A 17212-nucleotide genomic window follows, 5' to 3' on the forward strand; every position below is an offset into this window, starting at 1 on the left:
GGCCTCACAAACCTTTTATGGAAATGTATCTTCCCTGAACTTGTGCATGTAATTTTATAGTGAAAGAGGTTTGCCAGTTTCTTTTTCAGGAACTCGTCATCTCTTGCTCTCTCTGATGTCCGTCTGTAGTACTGCAGTTTCTCTGGTGCTGCCACAAATTAGAGTTGCATTTTGTTCTCAGGCATCCAAAGCATCCTGGTTCCCTGTTAATGCTCCAAGTTAGGAGAAATAGAAATCAATCTCTCAGGCAGCGCCCTCCTCTCACCCCAAAAGCTGGAACTTGGACATACATTCCAATCTTCTCCTTTCTCCCAAGGGAGAAGCTGTACATTGGGGCTTTTCATTCAGATTATGAACTGTAACAGCTTACAGGAGGAGCTTGCTTCTCCTTCCCATTTCAATGGGGCTATTCTTGGCTTTGTGTTTGCCTTGTGTACTTCAACTTTCTAACTGATTTCTACCATTGTCATAAAGGCTTTTTGAGCTGTGTATTGTCGTTAAGTCAGTGTTTCTGTCGGGAAGCAAGGTCTAGGCACCTTCCTCTGCCATCTTGCTGGCATTATTCCTAATACTATTAAAAGTCATAACACCTACCTTTAAGGAATACACAGAGAATTTACAAATGAGAAAATGAAATTACTCAAAGGACTCATGAAATGATGCTAAAATGTTAATTTTTTTTCAAAAATGTTTAAATTTATTATAAAATATAAAGTAGCCACTCTATGCAGCATTCAAAGAAAATTTACTTAGTAATAGGGAAGCAATAGTAGATCTTTAAACCTAGAGTGGCCCTGGAAATATGTCCCTCAGTCGTTAAATTTTAAATGCTCAAATTCATTTTGTCTTCACTTTTTACCTCCACCAGAAAATCTGAAACTGTTTCCCCTAGTATAACCATTATCTTGAGTAAAAACAACATTACCTGTCACCAGAGCAATAAATTTTCCTGTCTATCTTCTCTTTTACCCTCAGTCACATACGATCAGTGATTTGGTTCTGTCATTTGCTTTTTCTTTTTTGTTTTCATTTTCTTTTCTTTCTTTCTTTCTTTCTTTTTTTTTTTTTCAGACAGGGTCTTGCTCTGTTACTCAGGCTGGAGTGCAGTGGTATGACCATCGCTCAATGTAACCTTGAACTCCTGGGCTCCAGTGATCCTCCTGCCTCAGTCCCCCAAGTAGTTAGGTCTATAGACATGTGACGCCACATTCAGCTAATTTTATGTAGAGAGAGGGTCTTGCTATGTTGCCTAGGCTGATCTTGAACTCCTGGCCTCAAGTGATCCTCCTACCTCAGCCTCCCAAAGCACTGGGATTACACACATGAGCCACCGAACCTGGCCATGGCCTTGTCACATTTTACCTCATAAATATATTGGGAGAAATGTATTTCCTTTTCCTTTTTATCCTCCCTGTTTCCCCCTTCATTAGGCCGTCTCCACTACACCTTTTAGAAAACTCAGCTATGAATAATCACATGAATACATTATAGTAATTCAGGCCTTCATTACCTCCCAAGTGAACTGTTGCTCTTCCTGGAAACTGGTCTCCCTGTATATGACTCTCCAGTGTGGGATTATTTTTCTACACCCACACCATGGCGATTCATACCTCTGTGTTCTAATATAAAATAGTGCCTCTACTCAAAGACATTTGAATGCCTTCCTTTGCACCTTTTGTTACTCATCCTTCAACTCTGTTTCACTTCCTCTTTGGATCCTACATAGTTGAGTTAGTTTCTTTTCTTCTGTGCTCTGGTAGCATATCTCTGTTTACATTTTATTACACTCACTTCTCAAACTGTGATTCACTGATCAGCAGTATCCATAGCCTGGAAACTTGTGTGAAATGAGGAATCCCAGGTCCCACTCCAGACCTAGTGAACCACAATCTGCATTTTAAGGAGATCCTCAGGTGGTTCCTATACACATACAAATTTGAGAAAGGCTTTTATTGACCATATCATGTGAGGTTTGGATGTCTGCCTTTCACACTAAATGCTGTATTTCTCTAGACAACAACCGCTTATTTCATTTTTAATTATCTAATACAGCATCAGTTTATGCTAACCACTAAACGTATTTTAAATAAGTGAAAGAGAAAATGGAAACAGATGGTTTAGTGGTCACCTAAGTTGGAGTGACAAAGCCAGGATTCTATGGACATTTATGCTATGCCAATTACAAAATGTCTTTGCTTTCCATTTCTGAACCTCCAAGATGATAGATGACACACTTATAGTCACAGGCTATTTTAAGTGGCAAAGAGGACTCTAGAACACTAGAACACTAGTTTTTTTCTTGACACTTAGTTGAAGATCTTCCCATTGTGTCATTTGGCCTCTATCTGTCAGAAGAACACATGGGCACATTAATTGAACTTCTGTCCTCACAATGCAGGTTTCAAAGAGCATCTGCCATGATGAATGAAAATATGTTTGTAGTTCACAGTGTGCTTCAATTCAGTAGTACTGGATTAAAGTCCAGTAAGCCAGGATCAGTGAACATCTTTATTCCAAAATTAAGGCAGAAGCCCTAACTGAAAAACAGAAATGAAAACAAAAAATGTAAGAAATAATTAGGAATATAATTAATCAATTTACCTATTTGATTTTCTCTATCTGATGCAATAATTTTCTTGTAGGATTAATTATATTTTAAAGTACATTCATTTAAATATGTGATACATAATGATTACAAATTTCCATTTTGAATAAGATATACCCCAAATGACTCATTTATTTATGTATTCCCAGTATGCTTGAATACTTTGGGCAGAAAACATACATGATGTTTTATAATTGCCACCAGCATATCTTACTTTTCTTTGTTTCAGTTTTGAAATAACTATCATTCCATAAGTGGCCTATTTACTCATTATTCCTTTATTTATGGGATATATGCACTATGTTCCAGGCACTGTGATATGCTATACTATCAGGAAATTCTACCTTTAAGAATCTTATGAGGAAGTTGGGGAGATAGCCAAAGAATCAAGTAGTTTACAATGAACTTTTACAAAGACAGGGGTAAACAGCAGGTACTTACTATGGTCTGAAATTCATGTTGAAATCCTAAACCAAGGTATTAGGAGGTGAAGTCTTTGGAAGGTGATTAGGTCATGAGGACAGAGCCCCCATGAATGGGATTAGTGCCCTTTTAATAGAGACTCCAGAGGTACCCTCACCCCTAGCAACAAGGCACCATCTATGAACTAGAAAGTGAGCCTTCACAAGACACTGAATCTGTCAGTGCTTTTATCTTGGACTTCCTAGCCTCCAGAGCTGTGAGAAATAAATTTCTATTGTTTTGTTAGTCACCCAGTTTATGATATTTTGTTATAGCAGCCTGAAATGACTAAGACAGGACTAAAGGGCATCTAGTAAGAAATAGGACCAGGCCCAAGTTTGGAGAACAGAAAAGCTTTTGCAATGATAACTATGAAGCAAGATCTCAAAGAATGAGTAGAATTTAATATGACAAATTATGTAGAATAGGATGTTCTAGACAGAAGAAGAGAGCTGCATGTGTAAAGCCCTAAGTCAAGAGAAAGAATGGAAGTTTCAAGGTAACTACAGTAGTTCAGTAAGGGTGGAGCAGAGCTCTGCTGGTGCCCGGGAAAGAATGATATGGAGAATGATGAGTTAAAGCCAGACAAGAAAGCAGGGGCAAGATCATGAGTGGTGCTGAATATCCCGCACAGGAATTTGGGCATCATTTTAAATCATAAGAGCAATATGTAATGCATTTCTAGTGCTTACTACAGGCCCTGTACTGTTCTAAACTCATCTCACTTAGTCTTCACAACTACCATATGCTCCAGGTACTGTTACTACTCCCAATTTTTCAATAATAAAACATACTCTGTTTGCTTTATTATGTTCTGTAATATGCATTACATATTGCTCTTTTTATTTAAAATGATGCCCAAATTCCTGTGCGGGATATTCAGCACCCCTCATGATCTTGCCCCTGCTTTCTTGTCTGGCTTTAACTCATCATTCTCCATACCATTCTTTCCCTGGCACCAGCAGAGCTCTGCTCCACCCTTACTGAACTACTTGTAGTTACCTTGAAACTTCCATTCTTTCTCTTGACTTAGGGCTTTACACATGCAGCTCTCTTCTTCTGTCTAGAACATCCTATTCTACATAATTTGTCATATTAAATTCTACTCATTCTTTGAGATCTTGCTTCATAGTTATCATTACAAAAGCTTTTCTGTTCTCCAAACTTGGGCCTGGTCCTATTTCTTACTAGATGCCCTTTAGTCCTGTCTTAGTCATTTCAGGCTGCTATAACAAAATACCATAAACTGGGTGACTAACAGAACAACAGAAATTTATTTCTCACAGCTCTGGGGGCTGGGAAGTCCAAGATAAAAGCACTGGCAGATTCAGTGTCTTGTGAAGGCTCACTTTCTAGTTCATAGATGGTGCCTTGTTGCTAGGGGTGAGGGTACCTCTGGAGTCTCTATTAAAAGGGCACTAATCCCATTCATGGGGGCTCTGTCCTCATGACCTAATCACCTCCCAAAGACTTCACCTCCTAATACCTTGGGTTAGGATTTCAATATATGAATCACAGAGCCACTGCAAGTGAAATCTTCTCTGAAGATTCTAGCTTGGTTTGGCATTGGCTGCCAAAAGATGAAGCCAGGGAGATTCCCTGTAGGTATTTTCCTTGGAAACCATCACAGATCTACTGTGAAGAGGAAAGCCAGCCAGTTCTGGAGTGTCATCACCTTTTGCTCCAAGAATATTTGCAATCTTTCCCAAAGGAGGGAGAAAAGATTCTGTATCAGCTTAAAAAGGCTGAATCATTCTCAGAGGTGAGTTCTAGGTTACTGAAGGAATGACTCAGAGGAGGTGAATTAAACAGAAAGTTCCCAAATTTCCTCATAGAAAACCTTGGAACCTAGTCTCTCATGGAAGGGTTTCTGTACCAAGAACCTACACCCTTGGGAAAGGTGTTTCCTGAGTTTGCTGTCTGCTAGTTTATACACTATCTCTAGATGATCAAGCCGTGCTATAGTTCAGAAAGCAAAATGAGATGATGTCAAAAAAAAATTCTCACATTTCTGCTCACACAATGGAAAATTAGATGCAGAACCACTACATTTAACCAACTGTGTTCAATTATCTTTAAGTATACCTGTTTCATATACACACATATAACAAGCCATTGGAACATCAAAATGTTAGCCCACTTGGTTCATTAGGAGTTTCATGATATTCGTGCAGTGGGTACTGCCAAGTCCTGGGCATATGGCTCCACCATGTGGATGAGACTCTGCAAATAATACTGACAATATTTTTTTTTCTTTTTTTAAAGACAGAGTCTTGCTCTGTTGCCCAGGATGGAGTGCAATGGCACAATAATGGCTCACTGCAGCCTTGACAGCCCAGGCTCAAGTGATTCTTCCATGTCAGCCTCTTGTGTAACTAGGACCGCAGGCATGCACCACCATGCCTGGCTACTTTTTAAATATTTATTTATTTATTTATTTATTTATTTATATATTTTTTGTAGAAACAGTGTCTCCCTGTTGCCCAAGTTGGTCTCAAACTCCTGGTCTCAAGTGATCATCTCACTTCAGCCTTCCAAAATGCTGGGATTTTAGGCGTGAGCCACCATGTCCAGCTGACAATAATTTTTAAAAAAGAATTTAAAGTTATAATAAAAATCAGAGATCACAAGTCAAACCCTTATTTTATAAAAGAGTTAGAGCAATGATTTGAACTAACTCACTCTTAATCCATCCATTCAATCATTTTAATTATTGAATAGTCAGATTAATATGTTCAATGGGTATTTGCTTCATTTTTGTTTACTTGGGAGGAGTTTTGTTGTGTAAATGTGGTGAGGCAAAACCCCACTTCCCTCTAGTGAACTGGAAAGAACATTCAACCCCTCTTCACACCCCATGAACTAAGATATAGGCATGTCTCTTAGTAAACCAACAGGATACTCAATGCAGGAATGCTGGATCTGTAGTAAGTGACAGACTGGGATAGTTAGAGGTTGTTCTGGAGGACGCAGTAGAATTTGACTAGGTCAGGTAGTCATAGTAGTGGTAGATGTTCATGCCAGCAGCAATGGTGAGGACCTAGTGGTGGCACTGCTAGTGACAATGTCCTATCAAGCTGTTTCTGAGATGCAAGTTTAGATACATTTTATCTTCCCATTCTCCAAGGCCCATTTCCTGAGCATGGTTCTTTAACCTTCCTGTGGACTGTCTGAGCCAGCCTATATTCTTCCAGTGTAGTTCTTTTCTGGTTAGTAAAGCCAGAGTCTGTTTTTGTTGTGCAACAAAAGACCTGGATTTAAACAGAAATTGTTACCTGTAGCTAGTTATAGCACAGACCCTCAGTGAAATGGGCAGAATCTAGGGTTTTTATCTGGCCTTGTTGAGGCTGAAGGAATTTTAAATCCTAATCATTTTAGGGATGGAATTTAGATCTGCCTCATCCTAGCATAGAAAAGTGAAACAGCTAATTAAATTTTTCCTGTGGTCACCTGGAACAAAATCCTACTACCCTGTAGTTGTCATCCTGTGTGGTTGCCAAGAGAGGCTGCGTGTAGGTGCCCCAGTCACCAGTCCTAGTCTTTGAGTCAGACCAGTTTAGGTACTAGATATGTGAATGAACAAGCTTTCAGATGCTTCCAGCCCACAGTCATTGAGTCATCCCCAGGCTTTGAGACTTCCTAACTGAGGTCACAGACATCATGGAGCAAAGATACATTGTCTCCCACTCCAATTCCTTACCTACAGAATCCATGATTACCATAAAGTGATTGTTTTAAGACACAAAGTTGTGGGTTAAGTTTTTATGCAACAACAATAACTAGAACAGGAACCTACACCAATTCAGCTGTTAAGGCACTGGTTAGACAATCAGGCACTTGAAAATAGTGGACTCACAGCATTATGGAGGAAGTTTCGGGAAAGGGTATGCTGAAGGGGTATGACCCTTTATAGTGAGACCAGAAGGAGAATATATTTATTGGGAAGTTATATATTCACCACAAAGCCTCTAGTGTGAATAAGGTGACCCACTCAGTAGACACAGTTCACCCTTCTTTCTCAGAAAATTCCAGTGGACTCAAGAACCACATGTTCATCATGGAAGGAATGAAGGTTATTCATGGTTTCAACAACATGGAGTTCTTACCAATGTTAATATGGCTATGGTCTTTATGAATGCTCCCTTTAATAATAGCAGTAGTCCACCACAAGTCCTTATAAGCATTACACCTAGAAGGACCAAAGAACTATTTGGTGTCAGGTTGTCTAGAGTGGGCAGCTGCCATCTTTTAGGAAATAAGGAGTGAGTAGCAGAAATCTTTCCTTCTTGCAATAAATATTTATTCTGGATATTTTTTTCTTTTATTGATCATTTTTCTCTGTCCTTGCTCTATCTATAGATTAATTGTCTACCGTATGCAAGGATATGGTATCCTACACGAAATTGCTTTAGTTTAAAGGAAATAACTTTATAGAGAAAAAAGGCAATGAGCTAATGTTCAAGGGATTTGTTGGTATTATTGCATACTCCATGAAAACTCAGATGAGCTTCATCCAGAGTCAACAGCTTGCAAATTTGAGGTACTGTCCTGCAGAATATGGTTTATGTTCTGAACAAGTGACTATCACATGGGGTTCTTTTACCCCCTTAGCTAAAACACATGGGTCTGGAATCCTAGGATTGGAAACTGGGATGCAAGGCTTTGCGATTACATTTATTGACACGTTCTAATTGTTTGCTTTCTGTCCTTTTGCTTTCGGACTCTGATAGCATGGCACCAAGAAAAGGGGAATTCTCTACCAAGAGACACAGTAATATTCCATTGATTTGGAAACTGAGGCTGCACCAGATGAGTTTGGATTTTTAATGCCCTAAGTAAACAGGGAAATAAAAACATCGTTACTGTTGTTAATGTGTTATTGTGTTTTCTTGTTCCCCCTGGGGGAAAGTAGAGTTACTGCTATACTTGGGAAATGGGAGAAAATGTCAACGAAATTATACTACCACCTGATTCAGGAGGGCCATGAGGGGTTCAGATCCCTCACCATGACCCACTGAGATTCAAACTGAAGGCAAAGGAAGTGAAGTAGAGGAGGAGACTCATAAAGTTCCATTGAGGCCTCAGCTGAAAAACAATCCCAGTAGTGTACTACCTATATTCCTTTTGGTGTATTATACTCAGACTGTGTTGCTTTGTTGTTAAGGATTTCTGTTAATTTGTAACCAAGAGTTGACTGGTACAACTTCCTAATTAGTTGTTGACTCATTTTTCTGGAAAATGATACAAAAAGCAGCAGACATCTAATTTTAAGCTCATATGTAACTGGAATCATATAAATTTGCATCTATTTTAACTAAATTACATTACATAAAGCAATCATAGCTCTTGAAAAATACTATATTTTAAGTAAGTGTGCATATAAAACATTACAAAATGGGGTTTATTTGATTGAAACATTTAATCAAGTAGTGATTTAAACCCTAAAAGGACTCTAATTTCCTGGATTTTAAAGTTACGGAGATTGTACTTGTGAAGTTATTGATTTTTAGATAGTATTTTTCTGACTCAAAATATTTATTTCTCAGCTTAACATAAAATATTTCATGTGCCAAACATAAAAATTACATTTCAACTAGTTTCTACCATGAAATTGAACTCCTTTCTTAAATATTCTTTATAATAAAAGTAATGGAATTTGGGAGGAGAACATTACTCTTTAGTATATTACATTCAGTACCTTATTATTGGGGGAAAGGGTGTCAAAGTTTAAGAATTAATTGTTTTTGGAGACTCTATAACTCACTATGATATTTATATATTAAGAAATAAATATTGTGAGTTTAAAAAAAAAACAACCAGCTATGGGATGGAAATAAGCATTCTATGAGTATTAAAATTATTTGCCACATGACAGGAAAATGAATCCCTGAAGAATACAAGCTTTGGCTCATACAAAGAAGAAACTGTAATGATTTGGGGTTGGAGTCTTTCACAATAAATTGATAGTTATGTAAGAATATTATTTTAGTTTGTTTATAGAGCAATTTATCATAGAAAACTGTTTAATTAAGACTGTAAAATGATTTACCACAGACATTTTAAGCATTTCCAAACATTTCCACATAAATTAAACATGATGTAATTGAGTGGTACATTAAGCAATGTTCCACTGTTGATTCATGTGGAAATCACAGAAGTTTCACTGATTACTATCTTTCCAATGTGTATTAATGTAGATGTCATAGGTATTTTCATGAGAATCACACTTCAATGTGCCACTTTAAATATTGAAACAGTTTTCAAAATGTCGTAATCTTTTGCAGATCCATATACTGTTTAGAATTTAATTTATAAATAAATACTACAGTATTAGGATTACTTCAAGTAAAGCCATATATTTAACTTAAGGCATATTTAATTATTTGTGTTTTTCAGCAAATAAGTTATTTCTTGTTAAGAAGTCATGCTTTTTATGGTTATTGATTTTCTATTCTAGCATAAAAATAATTTAGGCAATAGGCTATTTCTTAATTCTGCTCTTTTCAGCTTCCTAATAATCACACAAATTAGTCACTCTTATTTTTAAATTCATATCCAGATATGCATCAAAAACAATTTAAGGCAGGTTACTGAGATCATTTTTAATATACAGAAATTCAAAATGTTTTGATTTGAGAAGTATTTTTAAACAAAGTAAAGGAAAAATAAGTATGGAAAAGTTAGATGGAGCCAGAAGTCGGGTTAACATCTAAAAAACATACACTTGCTAGTGATGAGCTGCAAATTTGGCTTCAGGCTCTCCAGCAGCCAGATATTCCTTAAATAGCTTGAGTCTGTCTTCTCACAGAAGCCAAAAACTTGTCTGAATGACCTTGAGGCTACTCAGCCTTGCTTAGTAAAGCATAAGATTACAAGTAGACCTTGCTTCACACAAGAGATTTGTTACCAAGAAACTGTGGAAATGGAAATTTTGCACATGGAATCATATTATAAATGCACTAATGAAGGAATCATAAATGGCTCCTTTCAAAGAAAACCTACAAGTACTCCCTGTGTAACATGGAACTAATAAACTTACTTCTGTTATGCATTTAACATTTTTAATGTTGGATTTTCTGAGGAGTCAGTGATATAGTTTGAATACATGTCACTGCCAAATCTTATGTTGAAATGTAATGCCTAGTGTTGGAGGTGGGCCTAGTGGGAGATACTTGGATCATGGGAGTGGCTTTCTCATTAATGGTTTACCACCATCCCTTTGGTGCTGGGTTAGCACTATCCCTTTGGTGCTGTCCTTGCCATAGCTCTTGGGAGATCTGGTTGACTAAAAGTGTGTGACAACTCCCCCCACATTCTCTCTCTTGCTCCTGTTCTGGCCATTTGACATGCCTGCTCCCATCTTGCTTTCCACCATAGTCAAAGCTCCCTGAGACCTCCCCAGAAGCAGATGCTGGCACCAAGCTTGTACAGCCTGCAGAATGATGAGTCAATTACATCTCTTTTCTTTATAAATTACCCTGCCTTGGGTATTTCTTTATAGCAATGCAAGAACAGCCTAATACAGTCAGTATAATACCATGGCAACATCCTTTCATCTCAGTTTCATGGTAGTAGAGATATTAAATGTATGCATTGGATTTTTCAGGGCAGGGTTTTAGTCAATATGTAAAAACTTCTAATTTCCATTTCGTTTTGTTTTATCATGTTTTATTGCCTTCGTTTAATATTCTGAGGGCATAGGGCAACCTGCACATTTATGTTTCTTTCTTCAATGCACATACATTTGAAAATGTAAATAAAGGTAGCTATAGCTATAATCCAACATATCCCTAATATTCACCAGTTATTGTCTACCACAATAAATTCTAAATATTGAGCCATGAATCACTTAAAATATCTTTATTTTTTAAAGTCTTTTTTGAATGCTTGTTCACTGTTGGTAGGAATGTAAATTAGTTTAGCCACTGTGGAAAGCAGTTTGGAGGTCTCTCAAGTATTTAAAAATAGAACTACAATTCACCCCAGCACTCCGTTACTACATATGTACCCAAAAGAAAATAAATTGTTCTACCAACAACTATGCAACAGAATTCACCACAGCAAAGACATGAAATCAACCTGGGTGCTCATTGATGCTGGATTGGATAAAGAATATGTGGTACATATACACCATGGAATACTTCACAGCCATAAAAAAGAACGATATCATGTCCTTTGCAGCAACATGGATGTAGCTGGAGGCCATTATCCTAAGCAAATTAGCACAGGAACAGAAAATCAAATATTGCATGTTTTCACTTATAAGCAGAGCTAAATCTTGGGTACACATAGACATAAGGATGGGAACAATAGACACTGGGAACTCCAAATTAGAGAAGTGAGAAAGCAAGGACTGAAAAATTTCCTGTTGGGTACTATGTTCACTATCTGTGTGACAAGATCAATGGAAGCCCAGACTTCACACAATATACCATTGTAACAAATCTGCATATGTACCCCCTGATCTAAAATAAAATTGAAATTAAAAATAAAGAAAAATAAGCTTTAAAATCCTTTTTGCTTTTACTAAAATGTATACTCTTTTATGATCCTTAAAATAAAAACAATCAGATTTATTGGATACTTTATACCAAGAAGAGGCTTCCCAGATGAAGTGACAATTTCCCATTTTGCAGAAGAGCCTATGATGCAGACAGGGTAAGGTTTTGCTTCCTGTTCTATCCCACTGCATATTGTTAAGTGAAGTCCTATGTATTTGCACATTATTCTCTGATGACACTGCTCAAGCAGTCACCTATGATGGTTAAAGTATAGATAAGCACTAACATGTCATCTATGAAAACGGGCGAGTCATCCCATGGTGTTACATTACCATTTGGAGAGGCATAATTTTCTTTCCTAATAGCTGGTATTTTCAGATGTTAAAAGACACAAATCAAAGAATAGAGTCAAATTAGAGTCCTTGCCTATATTTGAGACTTCATGACAAAATGAAAAGTTCAATATTATCTTATATTTCTTACATTGAAAAGTACTTTAGGGCAATGATCCACTTGGGAAAGAAAGTATTTCCATATGAATAATTCAAAAAATAAATCACCAGCAACACAAAATGAGGGATAACCAATCATTGCAGACAAAGTTAATGAATACTTAGCTAGTTTACTCCAACACGATTAAAATGTATAAGTACTATTCAACCATAAGACTAAACTGTATAAACTAAGTGACAAAACTTTTAATAAAGGTGAGGAGGAACAGTTAATTTCTTCATAAGGCATCTATTTATATTGAATAAATAAAAATAAATTAAAAACATTTTCTCTGTTTACAACAGAGCATTTGAATACAAGATGAGAATAATGAGTAGATGTTCTTAGTGACACAAAACCATGGTCATTTAGTTCTCCTGATAAATTATTTAACCAAATAAAGTTCTATTTAAGAGCTGGCACTGAGTTAATCCTTTATGTCCAAAACTGAAAATGAAAGTGTGTCTAGTTAGCCAGGGTGCCTTTAAAAAATACACAAAACAGCCGGGCGCGGTGGCTCACGCCTGTAATCCCAGTACTTTGGGAGGCTGAGGCAGGCAGATCACGAGGTCAGGAGATTGAGACCATCCTGGCTAACACAGTGAAACTCCGTCTCTACTGAAAATACAAAAAAATTAGCCAGGCGTGGTGGCGGGCACCTGTAGTCCCAGCTACTCCAGAGGCTGAGGCAGGAGAATGGCATAAACCTGGGAGGTGGTGGAGCTTGCAGTGAGCCGAGATCGCACCACTGCACTCCAGCCTGGGTGACAAAGCGAGACTCTGTCAAAAAAAAAAAAAAAAAAAATACACAAAACAGGGAAGGAAAAAGTAGAATCAGCAATTACTAACAACTAGAAATGAAAGGTTAAATGGTCATATCAAGATGGCAGATAAAGGAAAACACAAGTGGGCCAGGCACGGTGGCTCACGCCTGTAATCCCAGAACTTTGGGAGGCCAAGGCGAGCAGATCACTTGAGGTAAGGAGTTCGAGACCAGCCTGGTCAACATGGCAAAACCCTGTCTCTACTAAAAATACAAAAATTAGCCAGGTGTGGTGGAGGTCGCCTGTAATTCCAGCTACTCAGGAGGCTAAGATACGAGAATCTCTTGAACCCGGGGACGGAGGTTGCAGTGCGCTGAGATTGCGCCACTGCACTCCAGCCTGGGGTGACAGAGCAAGACTCTGTATCCAAAAAGAAAAAGAAAAAATGAATAGCTACTGAAAAGGAAGCCTGAAATTCATGTTGATGGTCGGGAAAAACAGTAACAGGAAAGAGCAACATAAGTGTCTACTGTAGTTTAAAAAAAAAAAAAAAGACTTGGCATAATTTTTGAAGTGAAATCTTACTGTAGATTGAAGGTCCTACCCCAGAAATTTATTCTCAATCTTTTCTAAGATGGCTAATTTGGAAAGAAAAAAATTGCATAGTTGATATTCCTGTTTTAACACCATTGCTCCTATTTATTCAATGTTACCTACCACAAGCTGGATGGTAGCTATTTTTTAATTAAATTAATTCAAATGTTGTTTGAGAAATGCAAAAGAATTAATAAATGAGCTAAATAAAGGGAGGAAGATTATGTGGGTTTTTTGTCATTAGAAGAGTATGTTAGTTTTCCTCTTCTCCCCTCCAGCAATCATAACTATTTAACCAAACACATTGAAAACTACAGACCTTACCATTTGCCTTCAAGGAGAATGGGTATGTTTCAGGTTTACAGATGCATTATCCATCCTAGTAAGAAAATAGATTGAGAGTGGTAGTGTTCCATATCACTTTAGAATGATGATAGTTAACAATAGTATATTATATAGTTTCAAATAGCTAGAAGAATATTGAACGTTCCTAACAAAAATAAATGTTTGAGATGATGTGTGATACATACAATTAAGCTGATTGATCACTATATAGTTTATATATTGAAACATCACTATGTACCCCATAGATATGTATAATCTATGATATGTCAATTAAGAAATAAAATAAAACTCTAAACATGAAGTATAGTTATACCTCAGAGACACTGCAGGTTCCATTCCAGACCACTGCAATATAATAAATATTGCAATTAAGCAAGTCACACAAATTTTTTGGTTCCCCAGTACATATAAAAGTTATGTATACACTATACTGTAGTCTAGTAATTGTGTAATGACATTAAGTCTAAAAAATGTACATACCTTAAAAATACTATATTGCTAAAAATGCTAACGATCATCTGAATCTTCAGCAAGTCATAATGTTTTTGCTAGTGGAAGGTGTTACCTCAATGTTGATGGCTGCTGATCAATCAAGATGGTGTTTGCTGGAGGCTGAGGTGGTTATGGTAATTTCTTAAAATAATATACCAATGAAGCTTGCCAATAAACTCTTCCTTTCACCAAAGATTTATCTGTAGCATGCAATGCTGTTTGATAACATTTTACCCACAGTAGGACTTCTTTCAAAATTTGAGTCAGTCTTCTCAAAACCTGCCAATGCTTTATCAACTGAGTTTGTGTAATATCTATATCCTTTGCTGTCATTTCCATATCAAGAAACCACTTTCTTTGCACTTCCATAAGAAGCAACTCCTCAACTGTTCAAGTTTTCTCATGAGATTGCAGCAATCCAGTCACATCTTCAGGCTCCACTTCTAATTCTAGCTCTCCTGTTATTTCTACCCCATCTGCTGTGATTTCCTCTACTGCAGTCTTGAACCCTTCAAAGTCATCCATGAGGGTTGGAATCAACTTCTTCCAAACTCTTGTTAATGTCGCTGTTTTTACTTCCTCCCATGAATCACAAATGTTCTTAATGGCATCTAGAATGGTGAATCTTTTCCAGAAGGTTTTTAATTCACTTTCCTCAGATCCATCAGAAGAGTAACTATGTAAGGTACAGCCCTACAAAATGTATTTCTTAAATAATATTTATTTAATATTATATATTAAACATTAATCTCTTTATATATCTTCATCAGAGGTCCTGGTGACTAGGTGCGTTATCAATGAACAGTAATATTTTGAAATGGATCTTTTTTTCTAAGCAATTGATGTCAACAGTGGGCTTAAAATATAGTCAGTAATCTGTGCTGTAAACAGAGGTGCTGTCATCCATGCTTTGGTGTTTTGAGCACAGGCACAGTACATATAGCATAATTATGAAGGACCCTCATATTTCTGGAATGCTAAATGAGCATTGGTTTCAACTTAAAGTCATCAGTTGCATTAGCCCCTAACAAGAGAGTCAGCCTGTTCATTGAAGCTTTGAAGCTTTCATTGACTTCTTTCTAGCTATGAAAGTCCTAGATGACATTTTCTTCCAAGAGAAGGCTGTTTCGTCTATGTTAAAAATCTGTTATTTAGTGTAGCCCTGCCTTCATCGATGATCTAATCTAGATCTTCTGCAGAACTTGCTGCCGCTTCTCCATCAGCACTTGCTGCTTCACTTTACACTTTTCTGTTACAGAGACAGCTTCTTCAGTTAAACCACATGAACTAACCTCTGCTAGCTTCACACTTTTCTTCTGTAGCTTCGTCTCTCTCAGTCTTCATAGAATTGACGAGAGCGTTAGGATGTTGCTCTGGATTAGGTTTTGGGTCAAGGGTATGTTGTGACTGCTTTGATCTTCTAGCCAGACCACTAAACTGTCTCCATATCAGCAATAAGGCCGCTTTGCTTTCTTATCATTCATGTGTTCACTGGAGTAGCACTTTGAATTTCCTTTAAGATCTTTTCCTTTGCATTCACAACTTGGCCGTTTGGTATAATAAGCCTGTCTTGGTTTTTTTTTTTTTTTTCTTTTTTTTTTTTTTGAGATGGAGTCTCACTCTATCGCCCAGGCTGGAGGGCAGTGGTGTGAACACCTCTGGGGTTCAAGCGATTGTCCTGCCTCAGCCTCCCAAGTAGCTGGGACCCCAGGCATGCATCATCACTCCCTGCTAATTTTTGTATTTTTTGTAGAGATGGGATTTCACCACGTTGGCCAGGCTGGTCGTGAGCTCCCAACCTCAGGTGATCCACCCACCTCAGCCTCCCAAAGTGCTGGGATTACCAGTGTGAGCCACTATGCCCGGCCTGTCTCGGCTTTTGACATGCCTTCCTCGCTAAACTTAATCATTCCTAGCTTTTGATTCAAAGTGAGAGACATGTAACTCTTTCTTTCACTTGAACACTTAGAGGCCATTGTAGGGTTATTAATTGGCCTAGTTTCAATATGTTGTGTCTCAGGAAATAGGGAGGCCTGAGGAGACAAGAGAGATGGGGGAATGGCTGGTTGTTGCAGCAGTCAGAACACACACGTTTCTCAGTTGTTTGCTGTCTTATATGGGCAACATTTGTGTTGTCCTAAAACAAATGCTATAGTAACATCAAAGATCACTGATCACAGATCACCATAACAGATGTATTAGTAATGAAAAAGTTGAAAATATTACAACAATTACAATAGTGTGACACAAGGACATGAAGTGAGAACATGCTGTTGGAAAAATGGCACCAGTCAAATTCCCTGATGCAGGGTTGGCACTAACCTTCAATTTGTAAAAAATCCAATGTTTGTGAAGTGCAATAAAGCAAAGCACAGTGAAATGAGGTATGCCTGTCTATTTAGTGCCCTTTAACTTTTCCTTTTTCTCTGTTATTTTCCAGTTCATGATTATAATTATTTGAAGGAGCAAAACATTCTGTGTATGTTTATTTATCTACTTGTCTATTGTTGAACAATCAGTTTGCTCCTTGGGTTTCATTTATAATTAACACCTCATTTGAATTCTGCCTGCATTTATATATTTTTTCTTTTTAATTATTGCCTTAGGATAAATTCCCTGGAATGGGAGAACTGTGCCAAGTGGTATGAACGGTATGAACATTTACAGTACACTTCATAAATGTTGCTAAATTGTTTTCTAACAGGAATGTACCAATTTATCCTTTCCCCAGCAATAGCTGAACATAGTAGTTTCCCCCCAAAAGTTGACAGCGATTATGGTTTATCATTTGTCCGCCTTGTGTTTTTAGATTCTTTTGTTCTCTTTTTTTTTCTCATTATCCAAAAGGGAAAAGTTGATGAACTCAGAGAGCATAGGATTTTTAACTTAGTTTGGGATGAATGAGGAATCTTGTTTTCATTCAATAGCCTTTGCTACATCCGCTGAATGAAATATTA

At 37.3% G+C, this 17212-nt stretch overlaps 1 protein-coding gene across 6 annotated transcripts in view; it reads right to left on the bottom strand.

Moving 5' to 3' along the window:
* Positions 1-674: 674 nt before the first annotated feature.
* COBLL1 (cordon-bleu WH2 repeat protein like 1) overlaps positions 675-17212 on the bottom strand; it is a 194026-nt gene continuing 177488 nt past the window's right edge. For 4 of the 6 annotated variants that reach the window (XM_074009325.1, XM_074009324.1, XM_065525582.2 and 1 more), the window contains one exon: positions 1936-2537. In XM_074009325.1, the coding sequence (XP_073865426.1) occupies positions 2520-2537 (18 nt within the window). In that variant the 3' untranslated portion in view covers positions 1936-2519. Of the gene's footprint in view, positions 2538-17212 lie in introns of all 6 variants that reach the window. The other 2 variants (XM_074009326.1, XM_074009344.1) reach the window with 1 other exon arrangement.

Source organism: Macaca fascicularis, chromosome 12, assembly GCF_037993035.2.
Source record: "Macaca fascicularis isolate 582-1 chromosome 12, T2T-MFA8v1.1".
Taxonomy (NCBI): Eukaryota; Metazoa; Chordata; class Mammalia; order Primates; family Cercopithecidae; genus Macaca; species Macaca fascicularis.